At 36.9% G+C, this 14,215-nt stretch overlaps 1 protein-coding gene across 2 annotated transcripts in view; it reads left to right on the top strand.

Annotated features, from left to right (window-relative positions):
* TENM2 (teneurin transmembrane protein 2) overlaps positions 1–14,215 on the top strand; it is an 823,064-nt gene that overhangs the window by 458,710 nt on the left and 350,139 nt on the right. For both annotated transcript variants that reach the window (XM_070937374.1, XM_070937373.1), the window contains exon 3: positions 3,498–3,707. In XM_070937374.1, the coding sequence (XP_070793475.1) occupies positions 3,498–3,707 (210 nt within the window). The remainder of the gene's footprint in view (positions 1–3,497; positions 3,708–14,215) is intronic.

The following is a 14,215-nucleotide window of genomic DNA, read 5'->3' as shown; positions in this document are numbered from 1 at the left end:
AACCCTAATTCCTGTTCCTGTTCTTCCACCTTAATAGATGGTTTATCATCCATCTCAGATGAACTATCATCAGGAATATGGTCTACCTTAACATCAATATCTGTAAAACCATAGTCTGCTTTCTCTAACCTGTCCCAGCCTTCATGTTCTAGGAATTTAGCATTAGCGCTACACAAAACTTTTGTTGTTCCTTTTTCCCAGAACCTATAGGACCTATGGTTAGCCTCATAGCCAACAAAAATCATTTTCTTTGCTCTCTGTTGGTCCTTCCTTCTCTGACTAACTGGTATATGCACCCAGGCTGGTGCACCAAAAGTATGAATATAACTTAAATCAGGCTTCCTCCCGTGCCATAAAGTAAAAGGAATTTTTCCTGTAGAGGAGTGCACCACATTATTTAAAATATGATTGGCACATAGTATTGCTTCTCCCCACAATTTATCAGGTAAACAAGCATCAGCCAGCATAGTCCTAGTCATAGCTTGTAGGGTCTGGCCTCTTCGTTCAATAAATGCATTATGTTCCGGCCGAAAAGGGGCAGAACGTTTATGCTGTATCCCAGCATCCTTCAAAAACTTAGCCAACTGATGGTTAGTAAACTCAGTTCCATTGTCAGTAACAATGCATTTCACCTTAAACCTCTGCTTCCTTTCTACAAAACGAAGCCAATTTGTGATACATTGGAACGTATCACTTTTGGACTTCATAAGGTAGCAAAAACCATATCTGGTAAAGTGATCAACTATACTCAAAATATAGCATGCTCCCCCTAAACTGGGTTTCTTTGGCCCTATTAAGTCTAAAAAGACTACCTCCAAAGGTTTAGTTGTTTTAAACCCATTGCAGCGGTTTGCAGGTGTAACTTTACTTTTATGCTGGTTACAAGTATTACAATTCAGGTATTTGCTGCAAGCCCTTAACTTTATGCCTTTAGACTGCTTAACAGTCAAATTCAACAACCTGAAATTCAGATGACCAAGCCTTCTATGTAGTAAATGTACGCATTCATCATGAGGCTTTACATTTCCAAATTTAGCTTTTGACTGAACTAACAGTAATGACTTATCCCTAATAACAAATAAGTCGTTTTCTAATTCTGCAGTAACTACAGTGCCTTCACATTCCAGCAAACATTTGTTGTTTTTAAAAGTTACTGTAAACCCAGAATGTAGTAATGACTTTACAGATAAAAGGTTATATTTCAAACTAGGGATATAAAGCATGGGTAAAGGGTGCTTACTAATAGAACATTGAACAAGTCCCTCCCCAGCAACAGTCACATTCCAGCCATTAGCTAATTTGACCTTTTTAGTACTTTTCTTCATATTTAGAAACAGGTTTCTGTTTTTTGTTATGGATTGAGAGGCACCGCTATCAATCACCCACCAATCATCTTTTATATTATTAGATGAACTGGTTGCTAAATTACACCCTTTCCTGGGTTTAGCAGAGTTTCTAACAGACACTTTCTTATTATTACAATATTTTGCAATGTGCCCCTTAGCCCCACAAGCATAACAGCGTTTAACAATATTGACATTCTCATATACAGCTTCCACTTTTGGTTGCTGTTGCATCCTTAACTGGTCTCGTTCTTGCCTACGTTTGGCCTCATCCAGTAACCTACCAGTTATACTGGCCAATGTTAGTTCATCTCTAGACAATACTTCTAATGATGAAACAAAAGAGTCATAACTGTCATCCAATGATGAAAGAATAATATAAACTTGCTGCAATTCAGTAAACACAAGGTCTTTCTCATGTAGCTCCTGGAAAAGCCCTGTCATGGAGTCCAGGTGAGCCATCATGTCTCCTCCTTTCTGAAGATGTAAGCGAAATAATTTCCGTGTCAAGTAAATATGGACACCCACAGAGTCACGAACGTAGAGCTTCTTTAGCTTTGTCCAACACCTCGCAGCAGACTCTTCGCCCCGGAAATGGACAAGTTGCTGGTCTCCCAGTGTCAGGCCAATGATGCATAAAGCACGCTCGTTGTCCCTGTGAAACTTCGCTATCTTTTTGGCATCTTCTTCGTCAGCAGCATTCAATGCAGTTATGTCCGGTGGATTATTAACCATGTCCCACAGTCCTTCTTTTCGCAAAAGTAGACAGCATTTTGTGGACCAGGTAACATAGTTTGTTCCATCCAACCGGGTTATAGTAGCATAACTTGTACCTTGCTCAAAAACCATCATCTTGACTACTACACCCACTGCCTGCACTTCTCACTTCCACAAAAACAAATTAAAGAGCCCTGGAACGTTCTGGGCCCATAACCAATGTTAGGGTGTGTGTAAAAAGTATTTGTTGCTTGTGCAACGAGCAGAGCAGAAACACATAGGGAAGGAGATAAACGTCCAGCTCTTGTGAGAATAATACTTTATAGATAACAGTCTCGGTGTAAGTAAAACAGTCCAAGGTCATAAACAGTAATATCAGTCCAGTAAGTATCTTCCCTTACCAAAGCAAACAGACTTTAGTAACTCTTGGTATACAGTACCATATAACAGACGCAATAAGCAACAGGATACAATCAGGTATCAATCCGGAAGAAGCAGGAAGAACCAGGAAGAAGGAACGCTTCTCTGTGCTGCTTATTTATGCACTGTAGCCTAATTACAGGGTTCAGCAAACCCTGATTACGTGGCTCAGTTGTTTCTTAAAGAAATAGATATTGCCGGACCAACAAGTTAGGAGTAAGCTGCAAGCTAAACCTAACAATTATAATTCTCTTTTTCTGACTATTCCATACCAGTCTTAATTCTTTTTGCTTTTACTGTACCACACTGCTGTTGTTGCTGCTAAAAATGGTCAAAGTAATATTCTTATCTCAATTGCACAAAGTAAGTGAAAACCTCTATGGCCAAAAATACGTGGCATTGTTTTTACAACAGGTTAAAAAATCCTTTTTGCCTTTTGTTGTCATTTTCTAAAGTTACTATAGATTTGAGTTGAAAACTGAGTTTTTTAAGGGGCTTAAAATAAGCCAATTTTTCTAACATTAATAATGGTGGTCGTTGTTGATGATGATGTTCTTAGTTCAGTATAAAAAAAGACAAGTTACAAAATGTTTCCCAAGTGGAATTAAATTCTTCTGTTGTGGCCAAAGGATAATTATCATTCCATGAATCTCTTTGAAAATATTATTGATGGCAAATCAATTGATGGATGCACTTCCTTGCTGATGTTTTTCTAAGCAGATTGTGTTCTGTGCAATATGGCATTATTCATCCAGCATCAGATGAAGTACAGGCTGGTGCTATAAAGACAAAGTATGAAGATGCTGTCCCTTTTTCTTGGATTGATCTTGCTTAGCACAGCTGGTCCTATTGTCTTGAACATGATGCAAAGGGAAATCAGACCCAATAGGCACCACCTACTTTGATTCAGTCCCAGCTGTAATCCTGTGTGGTAACAAGCAATATCAGAGTTACTGTTTGTATTTTCTTTCATTAACATTCATTGATGAAATTTGATCCCTTTGTCCTCTTTTTCAGGTCGACCCATTCCACCTACGTCCTCGTCTAGCCTTCTCCCATCTGCTCAGCTGCCCAGCTCTCATAATCCACCACAAGTTAGCTGCCAGATGCCCTTGCTAGACAGCAACACTTCTCATCAAATTATGGATACCAACCCTGATGAGGAGTTCTGCCCAAATTCATACCTGCTAAGAGCATGCACAGGACCACAGCAAACTTCCAGCAGTGGTAAGGAAATGTTATAGTTATTTGTAATATTATAAATGATTATAAATATTATATGAGCAAATTCTAATTGTTACAAGAACAGTGGTTCAAAATAGGGACACTAGAGCAAATGAATATATATATATATATATATATATATATATATATATATATTTGTTTTCTCAGGTTTTCGCGGGTGTTTGTATGTAGGTCTTTGGTTATTCGGGTCTTCTCCCACGTAAAATTGGAAGTGTCTTGGCGACGTTTCGACGAAGTCTCATTCGTCATCTTCAGGCTGGTGTTCTCGGCTTCGTGCTCCTGGAAGCACGAAGCCGAGAACACCAGCCTGAAGATGACGAATGAGACTTCGTCGAAACGTCGCCAAGACACTTCCAATTTTACGTGGGAGAAGACCCGAATAACCAAAGACCTACATATATATATATATATATATCTGTGAATTTGTTGTGGTTTGAGAACTTTATTAAAGTCTGATACATCGATAAATGGATATTTGTTGTTGTCAAATTTCATTTTAGGGTTTCTTCTGAATTAATAGTTATCTTCATAAAACTGAAACTATGAATACATTTTATTACTTGATGAACATTGCCTTGTATTTCTGGAGAAATATATACAAAAGGTATTGCACTGCTTTGCATTTTTATAGAATAGAACATTGCCTTTCAAAATGCAAAATGTTATGCTGGCCCTGTTGTAATATGTTTTATATTTTCATATTTGTTGTATTTCTTTCAGTTTTCCTATCAGAATTGCAAGTAATCCTAACTTTCAACCTTTTATGAAGTATTGATATCTCTCAAATTACCAACGATTCATTTTTTAAATGAGGAAATAGATTCTATTCTGACTATCTCCATTTTTGGGGAACTCCTTCTACTCCAATCAGATATTCAAAAAGCAGTGTGGACTTTGTAGATAAAATAGGATGAGGGAGGACTAGATCAGACAGAGGGTGCATGGAAAATTTGATGTGCAATGTGATTTTTCCATTTCTATGCTTTACAAATTTTCAAAATATTTGAGAAGTTGCATTAGGTGTTTGGGATTTCTATTAATATTACTGATTTTGCTTCTTTGGCAGTTTTCTTGGCTATGCATAAATCATTTGAACAGTTTTAGAGGAAGAAGTAAAGCATTTTAAATTACAAATTTAAATTACAAAACAAACAACAAGCAGGATACAAAATATGGACCACTACTAAATAAATAAATACATAAATAAGCAGTAAAATAGGGGTGTGAAACTCAAGGCCAGTGAGCCAGATCCAGCCCACGGGGTGCTTAGATCTGGTCTGCAGGGCTGCTCTGGAAACAGCAAAGGACAGGCCTGTGGTGCCTCTGCCAGCGAAAATGGGCTCCCGGTCTCCGTTTTTGACTGGGACGGCATCCTGCAACCCTTTGCCAGCGAAAACAGAGCTTAGGAGGGCAGCTCTGTTTTCGCTGGCAGAGGGTTGCAGGAGGCTGTCCCAGCCAAAAACGGAGTCTAAGAGCTCGTTTTCGCTGGCAGAATGCTCAGACCACCACAGGCTCCCCTGACATGAGTGATGTCAAGCTGGCCATGCCCACCTCGGCTGCCCAAGGTCAAACATGACCCTGATGTGGCCCTCAATGAAATTGAGTTTGATATTGGAGTAGACCAATGAAGTTTCAAGAACATTTTTAAAATGTCTATGATAATAATAAAATAAAAGGGGAGAACATCCATGGGAAAGTTTTGTTGTTGTTACTTCCTGTCTTGGCTCTTCTGATTCAATTTTCTTGTTATGTTATTCTTTTATGTTCCACAGTATGCTTGTTATTGTATGCTATTCTTTTGTCACAATAATTAATGAACATAAGATCTGTAATTGGTAAGCACACTGCTGTTTTGCCTGAACACATCTTACAAAAAACTGCTTGGCCAGCAATTTATGCCCTCTAAGCCTGAAAAAAATTATGTAGAGCCAGAAATCTACATTTGGCAGAAGAAAACAAAACAAGATTTCACAAAACTCTGCTGATTCTTTTTCTTTTAACATATATCCTCATATATCAGAATGATAAACCTGATAAATCTTAAGTCGCAATTCTAAGCACATACATGGAAGTTTAAAGTTATAGTTATGGTGCTTGCTTGTAGATAAATCATTCTAGAATTGAGGCTTTCCTGAAATCTCAAAAAAAAAAATGAAAGAAAAGCACTGTTAGATCAAAGTGAACAGCTATCTAGGTCAGCAACTTCTTTCTTAAAACAATCAAGTAAAGGCATCTGAGAAGCAAGCATGACATGATGGCAGTAGCAATCTTTTTTCCTCTCCAGTTACTAAAGTCTCCTCTGCTTGGAGCATGATATAGTGCCAATTGAGAGACTTGTCCATTATGAATATAAACACCCCCCTTCTTTAGCCAGGTATATAACTACTTTTTGTGCCAGTATATGACACTAATTACTTACGAAATGCTCTCTTAGGACTGTCCTGTGTCACTTTGCAGTCAGTTTTACTGGGTCACTTTTAACATTGTGAAAATTCAGAAAAAGAAAAGAAAAAACTTTCCAGTCAATTTAGCTACACCATCTGCCCATGGGATTTTGAACCAAAACACATATCTTTCAAGGTATTCCTATCCTATTAAAGTACAGTGAAAGTTTCCAGAGTTCTGTCTGCTTTTGGCTGTTCTAGAATGAATGAAAACACTTTCAACTTGCTGTTTTTTCACAGAAATCAAAGTAGTGTCCTGTTGCAAGTTCCACCCTTTATATATGTAGGTGGGCAGGGCTTTGGGCACCCCCTTTGCCCCCCTCCACCAGTGCTGCTGAATAGTAGCTTTCTTCGAATTTTCTTGCTCCTTGCTGGACCATTGGAAAAGTTGAAATGTTCAGGAGTATGATCCTCATCTGTTGACACTGTACTATCCCTGGACAGTGATCCCAATAATCAAGACATTCAGCTGGTTTCATAGTGGAACTATATTTATATTTATATTTTATATTTGATTTGATTTCTATACCGCCCTACTCCCGAAGGACTCAGGGCGGTGCACAGCCAAACAATAAAACGCATACATACAAAATTTAAAATTAGAATAAAATCAAATTAAATAATTTTGGCTCCGACAAATTTAAAACCCTATGAACTATGAAAACACTTAGCATTCAATCTTTGTTAATTAGTCTATAAAATTATATTTCTCTCAGTTTCCACACATACTTGGTGGAGAGAGGCTTTTGCTCATTAACTGATTGCCATGATAGATGTTGCCTCCTACCAAAGTTTTTACTTCTATTTCCAGGATATTCATTCTCAACCATGGGATATCCTACCTTCTTAAGAGAGCTAGACACATTTACAACCCATTTATATCTTTTTATTTTCTAAGAACACCTATGAGGAATCTAGATTAAATATTAGCTAGTAAAAAAAATGCCAATACAAAATCATACTGATTCATACTGTCAATTTTTATTCAAATGAAAAATTTGTCTGATTCTTAAACTTTAACCAAAAAAGGATTAATCTGAGCAGCCACCTTCTTAGCCTAAATGGACCAGCATAACGGTGCATTATACTGTCTGGCTCATATGTTGATCAGCCCATTATTCTGAAAGACCAGACTTTAGAAAGATAGATGATAGATAGATAGATAGATAGATAGATAGATAGATAGATAGATAGATAGATAGATATCCTGTTTTCCCCAAAGTAAGACATCCCCTGATAATAAACCCAATCAGGCTTTTAAGCACATGGCAATAAGGCTAACCCTGACTTATTTCAGGGTTGAAAAAAATATAAGACAGGGTCTTATTTTCATGGGAACACGGTAGATAGATGCTACAGTGTGTATATTTGAACTCCCCAATGTGCATGTGCATGTATTTCTAGCACATCCTGTCCTTTGATTTCATCAGAAATTCTAATCTATTTTATTATGCTGTCCATCCTGATCTAATTTTGGACATTAATAGAATTCTAAATCACAAGAATTTTGTTATTGGAATTCCTTCTTTTAAATTCTATCAATAAATGATTATAATTGTGCATGATGTATGCAAAATGTGTCCTGCAGGATAAAAAGAATTATGTTTTTCCAGTGCTTTACATTATGACTATTCAAATATGAGGAAAAAAATTTTGCAGGCAAAATACTCAAAATTGGGATTAGTCTCTACATATAAGTATTGATTTTTTTAAAAAAAATAGTTCTCAAATGATTCTATAGAAAAAAATACTGCATAATTCTTTCTATATTGCTAGGAATATGTGCCATTTACAAAACAGCTTATATCATCTAATTTTAATTTTATTTATTTTTTCTTAATAAACAATTTATCATAGCCTATCTATCTGCTGGTGTATGGCCAAATAAAGATTGATTGATTGATTGCTTATAGCCTATATTTTTTTGATTTGAGGTACAATAAACAAACTTTATATTTTTATCCTATTTATTGCTCCTTTTAAACATCACAATATCCAAGCTTGTCATTATTATGGATACAGGAGCAGGAGAAGAGATGAGGTTCCTTATTGGATTTTGAAATTAAAAGATTTTAGATGACATCTATCATGTTTATGGGTAGATTGTTCTGATTGTTGTTCTAATTTAACAGATGGAGTTGTTATGTGTAGGTTTAAAATAATTCGGTATTTGTGAACTATTATGTTGGTCACATGGTGTTTAATAAACTAGCACTTATGGGAATGAGTGATCCTTCTAGATGAAATATATATTTATGTTTGTGTTAACCTGAACAATTAGATACTAATTTCTAAATTGGCTTATATGAACCTTTCCAAGGATAAGATGATAGTTATCTTATTACATTTCCCTGCACCCTTTCTGCTAACTGTTTTTTCATATATGTGAAAAATTCATGTGCTTAAAAAAAATACCTAATCAAATCTTCCATCAGGTAAGCAATCTATTGTTGATATTATGAAGACCTTTAATCTACAATAAATCTTTATTAGAACTCATCAGAGCTTCCAGTTTGAGAAAAATTAGATTATAGCTCTTAAAATGACATTACATCATTGGGGTGACTGGCTTATCATTTGGTGATGTGACATCAATCATAAGTAACATAACTACATAGCAAATAAATGCAACCTTTTTCACTGCAGTTTAGCGACACTGTGATGGCTCAAACTGCAGACTAAAATAAAATGGAAAAATGAACTTTCTTTGAATGTGAAACTAAGCTAATTGAATATTTTATTGAAAATAATATTTGGTAGATGTAGAAATTAGTATATAATATGTAACATTTCTCATTCTCATTTTTCTTTTATTGATCTGTATTCTGTTTGGAACAATGTATGCATGTGTGCTATCATGAAGAAATACCAGGTATACAAATAGTATAATTTATTTTGTTAATGACATTTTTGGACAACATATGAATAAAGATTAATGCTCAGATTTAAAGTCCTGTGTTTGCTCTAATACATCAACCCAAAGCTTTGTTGAAGAAAATATCTCCTAAGTAAGAAAAGCAAATACTATAATCCTACTGGATTGTTACACTACCACCCCACAGAATTGCCTATGGAATGTCGGCTAGATCATAACCACTAGATTTCTGACAACCACAGACAAAACTGATTAAAAATATTACAATAGGTACAAAGTAGAAATATATGCACTGTACACCATTGCAGTCTAATAGGGGTTTTAGAAGAATATGAATAGCTATGAATATAAATAATTGGAGAAGAAGGGCATCCACAGTGAGGACAAGTGGATCAAGTTGACAGACACAATCACAAATCAAAGCTCTGCCCTTTTATAGAAATGCTGGGACTTCAATCTGCTGTCATCCTTTTGGACCTCTTGGCATCAGATTTACAGATGCTTCTGGACTTGCATGGAAGTCTTTAAGATTTGCTGTTAAATTAGCCATAGCTTTGCTAGTGAATGTTAATCATTCTCTGGAGCTTCAACGGGCTTTTCTTTCTCCTTCTGTCTTCCAAGTGCAGTTGATTTCCTTTTTGTCCATTTCTATTTCCTTCTCCTTTTTCTCAAAGGAGGCTGGAATGGGTTCTAGTATTCTTGTATTTATAAAATCATAAAGCTGGAAGAGAGCATCAAGGTCATGGGCCCCTGTACAGGGAAGGATACATTAGAGAATTTCTGACACATGAGCCTCCAGCCTCTGAAGATTTCTGATGAACGAACCAAAGGTACTTTTTCAAAAGGCAACTGGACTTTCTTTCTTTGTGCTTCTTTTGCTGAGAACTGAAGAAGCTTCTTGGATGTGAAGCAAAATGTCTTCAAGCAAAAACAAAGGAAGTCTGTGTTTGCCTTTTGAAAAGCACTTTTGGGACAAACATGACTGGGATTACTGAGAATCTCCATAGACTCTGATGAAAGAATTCACCACAATCATGCAGCAACCTGTTTCATTAACTAAAAAGTTTGAGTACCTAGGAAATTCCTCCTGATACTTCATTTGAACCTATTTCCTTATAATTTTAACTCGTTGGTTCAATACTTGCCTTCTGTATGACAAACATCCCCCTCTCTCCCCATACACACACATATACCTGCATTCTTCTATCATATCACCCATCAGTAATTCTATCCATAAGCTAAACCGACCCAGATCTTTTAATTGCTTCTTATGGAAATTGTTTTCCAAACTTTCATTTTCTCTATAGCCTTCCTGTAGACATATTCCCATTTCACTATTGTTTTAGAACTGTGATGCTCAGTACTTCAAATAGGGACTGATAAGACAAAATATAGCAGATCAATGACTTTCAAAGATCTGAATTTCTATGCTTCTATTAATGCATCCTAAGATACCATTTTCTTTCTTAATAACTTTATTACTGTTCTGTTTCCTGTTTATCTTGTAGTTTATAAGACAGCCATATATAATATTATATTACCTTTATCCTGCTAAATCCCATTTCAGCTCGCTTCTCAAACTGTTTAGATCTATTTTTAATAACTTGTCTTCTCTCTGAAATACCAGCTATGTATCATCTGCCCATCTAAGTGTCCCCTTAATTCCTTCATCAAAGTAATTGGTAAAACTATTGATCAGCAAGGTCTCCAAGAAAGAGCTGTGTAGCACTCTTCTCTCCATTCTAAAGTGAAGCCATTAATGATCATTCTTCAGCTGCAGTCATTTAGCAAAATGTGAGTGGTACTATATAACCCACAGTTTAGTATTTTATGAAATAACTTAATATGGTGCACTCTGTTGAAAATGTTGATGAAGCAACAGATACACTTTGTTGACACTGTCTTGATTATCAGCCATTCAGTTGGGTTCAACCTTTGGCCACCAGCACTCTCCATGACTCTGTGTCATACTGCCTTTTCAGATCTGCCATGGGCACCCTGGTGTCATCTTTAATAATGTCTAACCAACAGGTTCTAGGACAGCCCCCTCTCCTTTTTCTGCTGATCACTCCAGCATGATTGACTTTTTGAGTGAATTATCTCGCATGACATAGCCAAAGTGTGATAGCCTTTGTTTGGCAATTCTGGCTTCGGGTGATATTTTTGGTGAGGTTCAGTCTAGGATTTCTTTGTGATTTTTACAGCCCAATGGATGTGTAGCAGTCTTCTCCAGCACCACAGTTCAAAGGTGTTCACCCGTTTCCTATCTGCCTTTTTCAGAGTCCAGGTTTCACAGCCATGAGTAGCAATTTGGGAAAAAAATGTGTTGATTACAATATTCTATGATTTTCACTGGGTTTAATAAGCTAGTGTCTCTATCAAAAAAGGAGATGAGCTTCATTTGGGATAATTGGTTTGCAGCATTTCCATGCTGACTTCTATTATTTATAGCTTTCAAGTGCTTATAAATATATTACCTGATAGTTTATTTCAGGACCTTGCCCAGTTCAGGCTCAAGCTGACAAGTCTGTAGTCTCTGAGGTACAACTTTTCCCTGTTTGAAGGATGGTCTTTGCCCTCCTCCTGGGACTTTGCTAAACCTCTCAGAGTTCTTAAACATTATTGTTATGTATGTAGGTTTGGGTGGGCAGTTTGAATTAACTGACTGTCAGCTGATTGGCTGGCCACCACAGCTGCAAGGTATATAAAGGGAGCTGTTTCCCCTGGTCAGTCGCTGGGTTCTCACCCTACAATAAAGAGCTGTTGTCACTCACTGCCTGGCTTGCTGCGTCCTCATTCACCCAATTTAACAATTATCAGGAATGACTCTGCAATCATCTATGAGTGTTTTTTCACTAACTTGGATTACAATAATCTGGGTGTGGAGACATTTAAATTAGCTTCTCTTTTCCTTCCCTTAAATCTGCTATTCCATTGTTTCCCCAATAGCATAATGATAACTGGCCAAGTTCCATTTCCCTTCTGTGAGCGAAGACAGGGGAAAAAATGAGTTCTGCCTTTTTGCCATCATCCATTATTGATTCATCACTTGCTTTTCATAGTGGATCCAACCTGGGATCAAGTCCAGGATAGCAGAACTCTTTGATCTTCTTTCTGTTTTGGAGAGCAGTTTGCGTGTGAGGCAGAATCATCAGTAAATGTAAATAGGGAATCAATTCATTTTATAATTGACATGTTTTATTTTATAGACTATTTTAATGAACAAATTATTCAATTTATATCTTTCCATACTTTTTTAAAAATCTGGCTCTACTCTTTTGGAGAAGAGTAGTCTTCTGAAGGTATGCACACATACCTACAGTATATAAGTATGTCACACACATAATTACCCACATTTACATTTACAAAGGTCTGGAGGTGATTCTCCAGGAGTTTTTTCAGATGGAGTTGTTGTTTCAGATGGACAAGATTGTGAAGCTGGATACTATACAGCATAGTTATGTGATGTGTTTGTGTGTGTGTGTGTGTGTACACACACACACACGCACACACACAATATATGCTGCTTGGGGGTTGTCTTAACAGCAGGGTCATATTTTGCATAAATACTGTAACTTGAAAATAGGAACATATTCTTTGTGCTTCGATGGTTGCCACATATTTTCTTCAAGGCCATCACTTGTAGAAGATGGTCTTGAAGAAAACATGTGGCAATCATTAAAGTAGCAAACAGGAGAGTGTGAAAAATGTTTTTCATCTGGCCATTTGTCTCAGGTCTTTGTGATCCTCCCACCTTTCTAAAATTTGGGACAAGGGTATTTTTTTTCCCTAGTCCAGTGCCTTCTACTCAAGTAAATACTAAGGTCACAGATAAAGTGAAAACAAAATACAAAGATTTAAATTATTATTATTATTATTATTATTATTATTATTATTATTATTATTATTATTATCAATAATAATTGGTAGAGCCTTGGTAGTACAGGGGTTTAAAGCACCCTGTTATTAAGCTGGTTATTAAGACCAGCTGCCTGCAATTACTGCAGGGTTCGAATCTCTCCAAGGCTCAAGGTTGACTCAGCCTTCCATCCTTTCTAAGGTAGGTGAAATGAGGACCCAGTTGTGGGGGCAATAAGCTGACTTTGTATAAATATACAAAAGGATGAAGGCTATTGCTGAGCACATTGTAAGCCGCCCTGAGTCTTCGGAGAAGGGCGGCATATAAATCAAATTAAAATAATAATAATAATAATAATAATAATAATAATAATAATAATAATAATAATTTATATTTAAATAATATAAAATAAAATAATAATAGAAGAAGAACAACAAATTAAAAATGGAGTGCTGGGTAAAATGTGTCAGTCTTCATAGATTTTTAAATGCTGACCAACTGGAAGCCAAAGCACACAGGGCAATATATAGCCTGTCATCGACTCAGGAGAAGGGCATATCCCCTGTGCAAGATAAATGATTTCATGGAAGGTCATTATCAGAACAGCCTATCCTGCTGATTGTAATGGTTGAACAGGGAGACATAGTCTGTCATGTAGTCAGGATGTAACTTTTGAAGCATTCAGCAGTTTAACCCTAAGATCTTAAATTGTGATGGTAAGCAGTTGACAGCCAAAACTTTTGATACAGGTATCAAATGATCTCAGTACCTTTGCAGCAGATTGTTGGATAGAGTTTAAGCAGCATAGGGGCCAGGACCAAGAGCAGAGACAACACAGCAAAGTACAGTTGAGTTCAATCCTTTATTTGCTTATACCAAATGGAGAGAATCTTATTAAATTCTATAATTTTCTAACCAATTAGATATCCCAAGGGATTCTAGGGTGAGGCCTCTTCCTCTGTCCTCCATCCACCTTGGGACTGCACCAGGGGTAAAATGCTCCTGGATCGGACCGGATTGCCCGGTCTGGTAGCGATCTTGGCCGGTGGTTCGGCGATCCGGTAGCGATGCCCACCCGCCCAGGTGTCATTACTTCCTGGTTTTAACCAGGACATAATGTGTTTTTTACCTTCTGCACATGCAGAAGGTTTTGCACGTGCGCAGAAGGTTTTGTGCATGCACAGAAGGTCTGTGTGTGTGTATGTGACATGTGCGTGAGCACATGAGCGAAATGCATGCACGCATGGCATGTGCGCTTCTGAACCGGTAAGGAAAGTAAGTAGATTTCACCCCTGAATTGCACAGCTTTTTA

This window comes from Pituophis catenifer, unplaced genomic scaffold (assembly GCF_029215685.1).
Source record: "Pituophis catenifer annectens isolate HBS135680 unplaced genomic scaffold, rPitCat1.0.hap2 SCAF_2, whole genome shotgun sequence".
Lineage (NCBI taxonomy): Eukaryota > Metazoa > Chordata > Lepidosauria > Squamata > Colubridae > Pituophis > Pituophis catenifer.
This window is presented reverse-complemented; position numbering and strand designations above follow the sequence as displayed.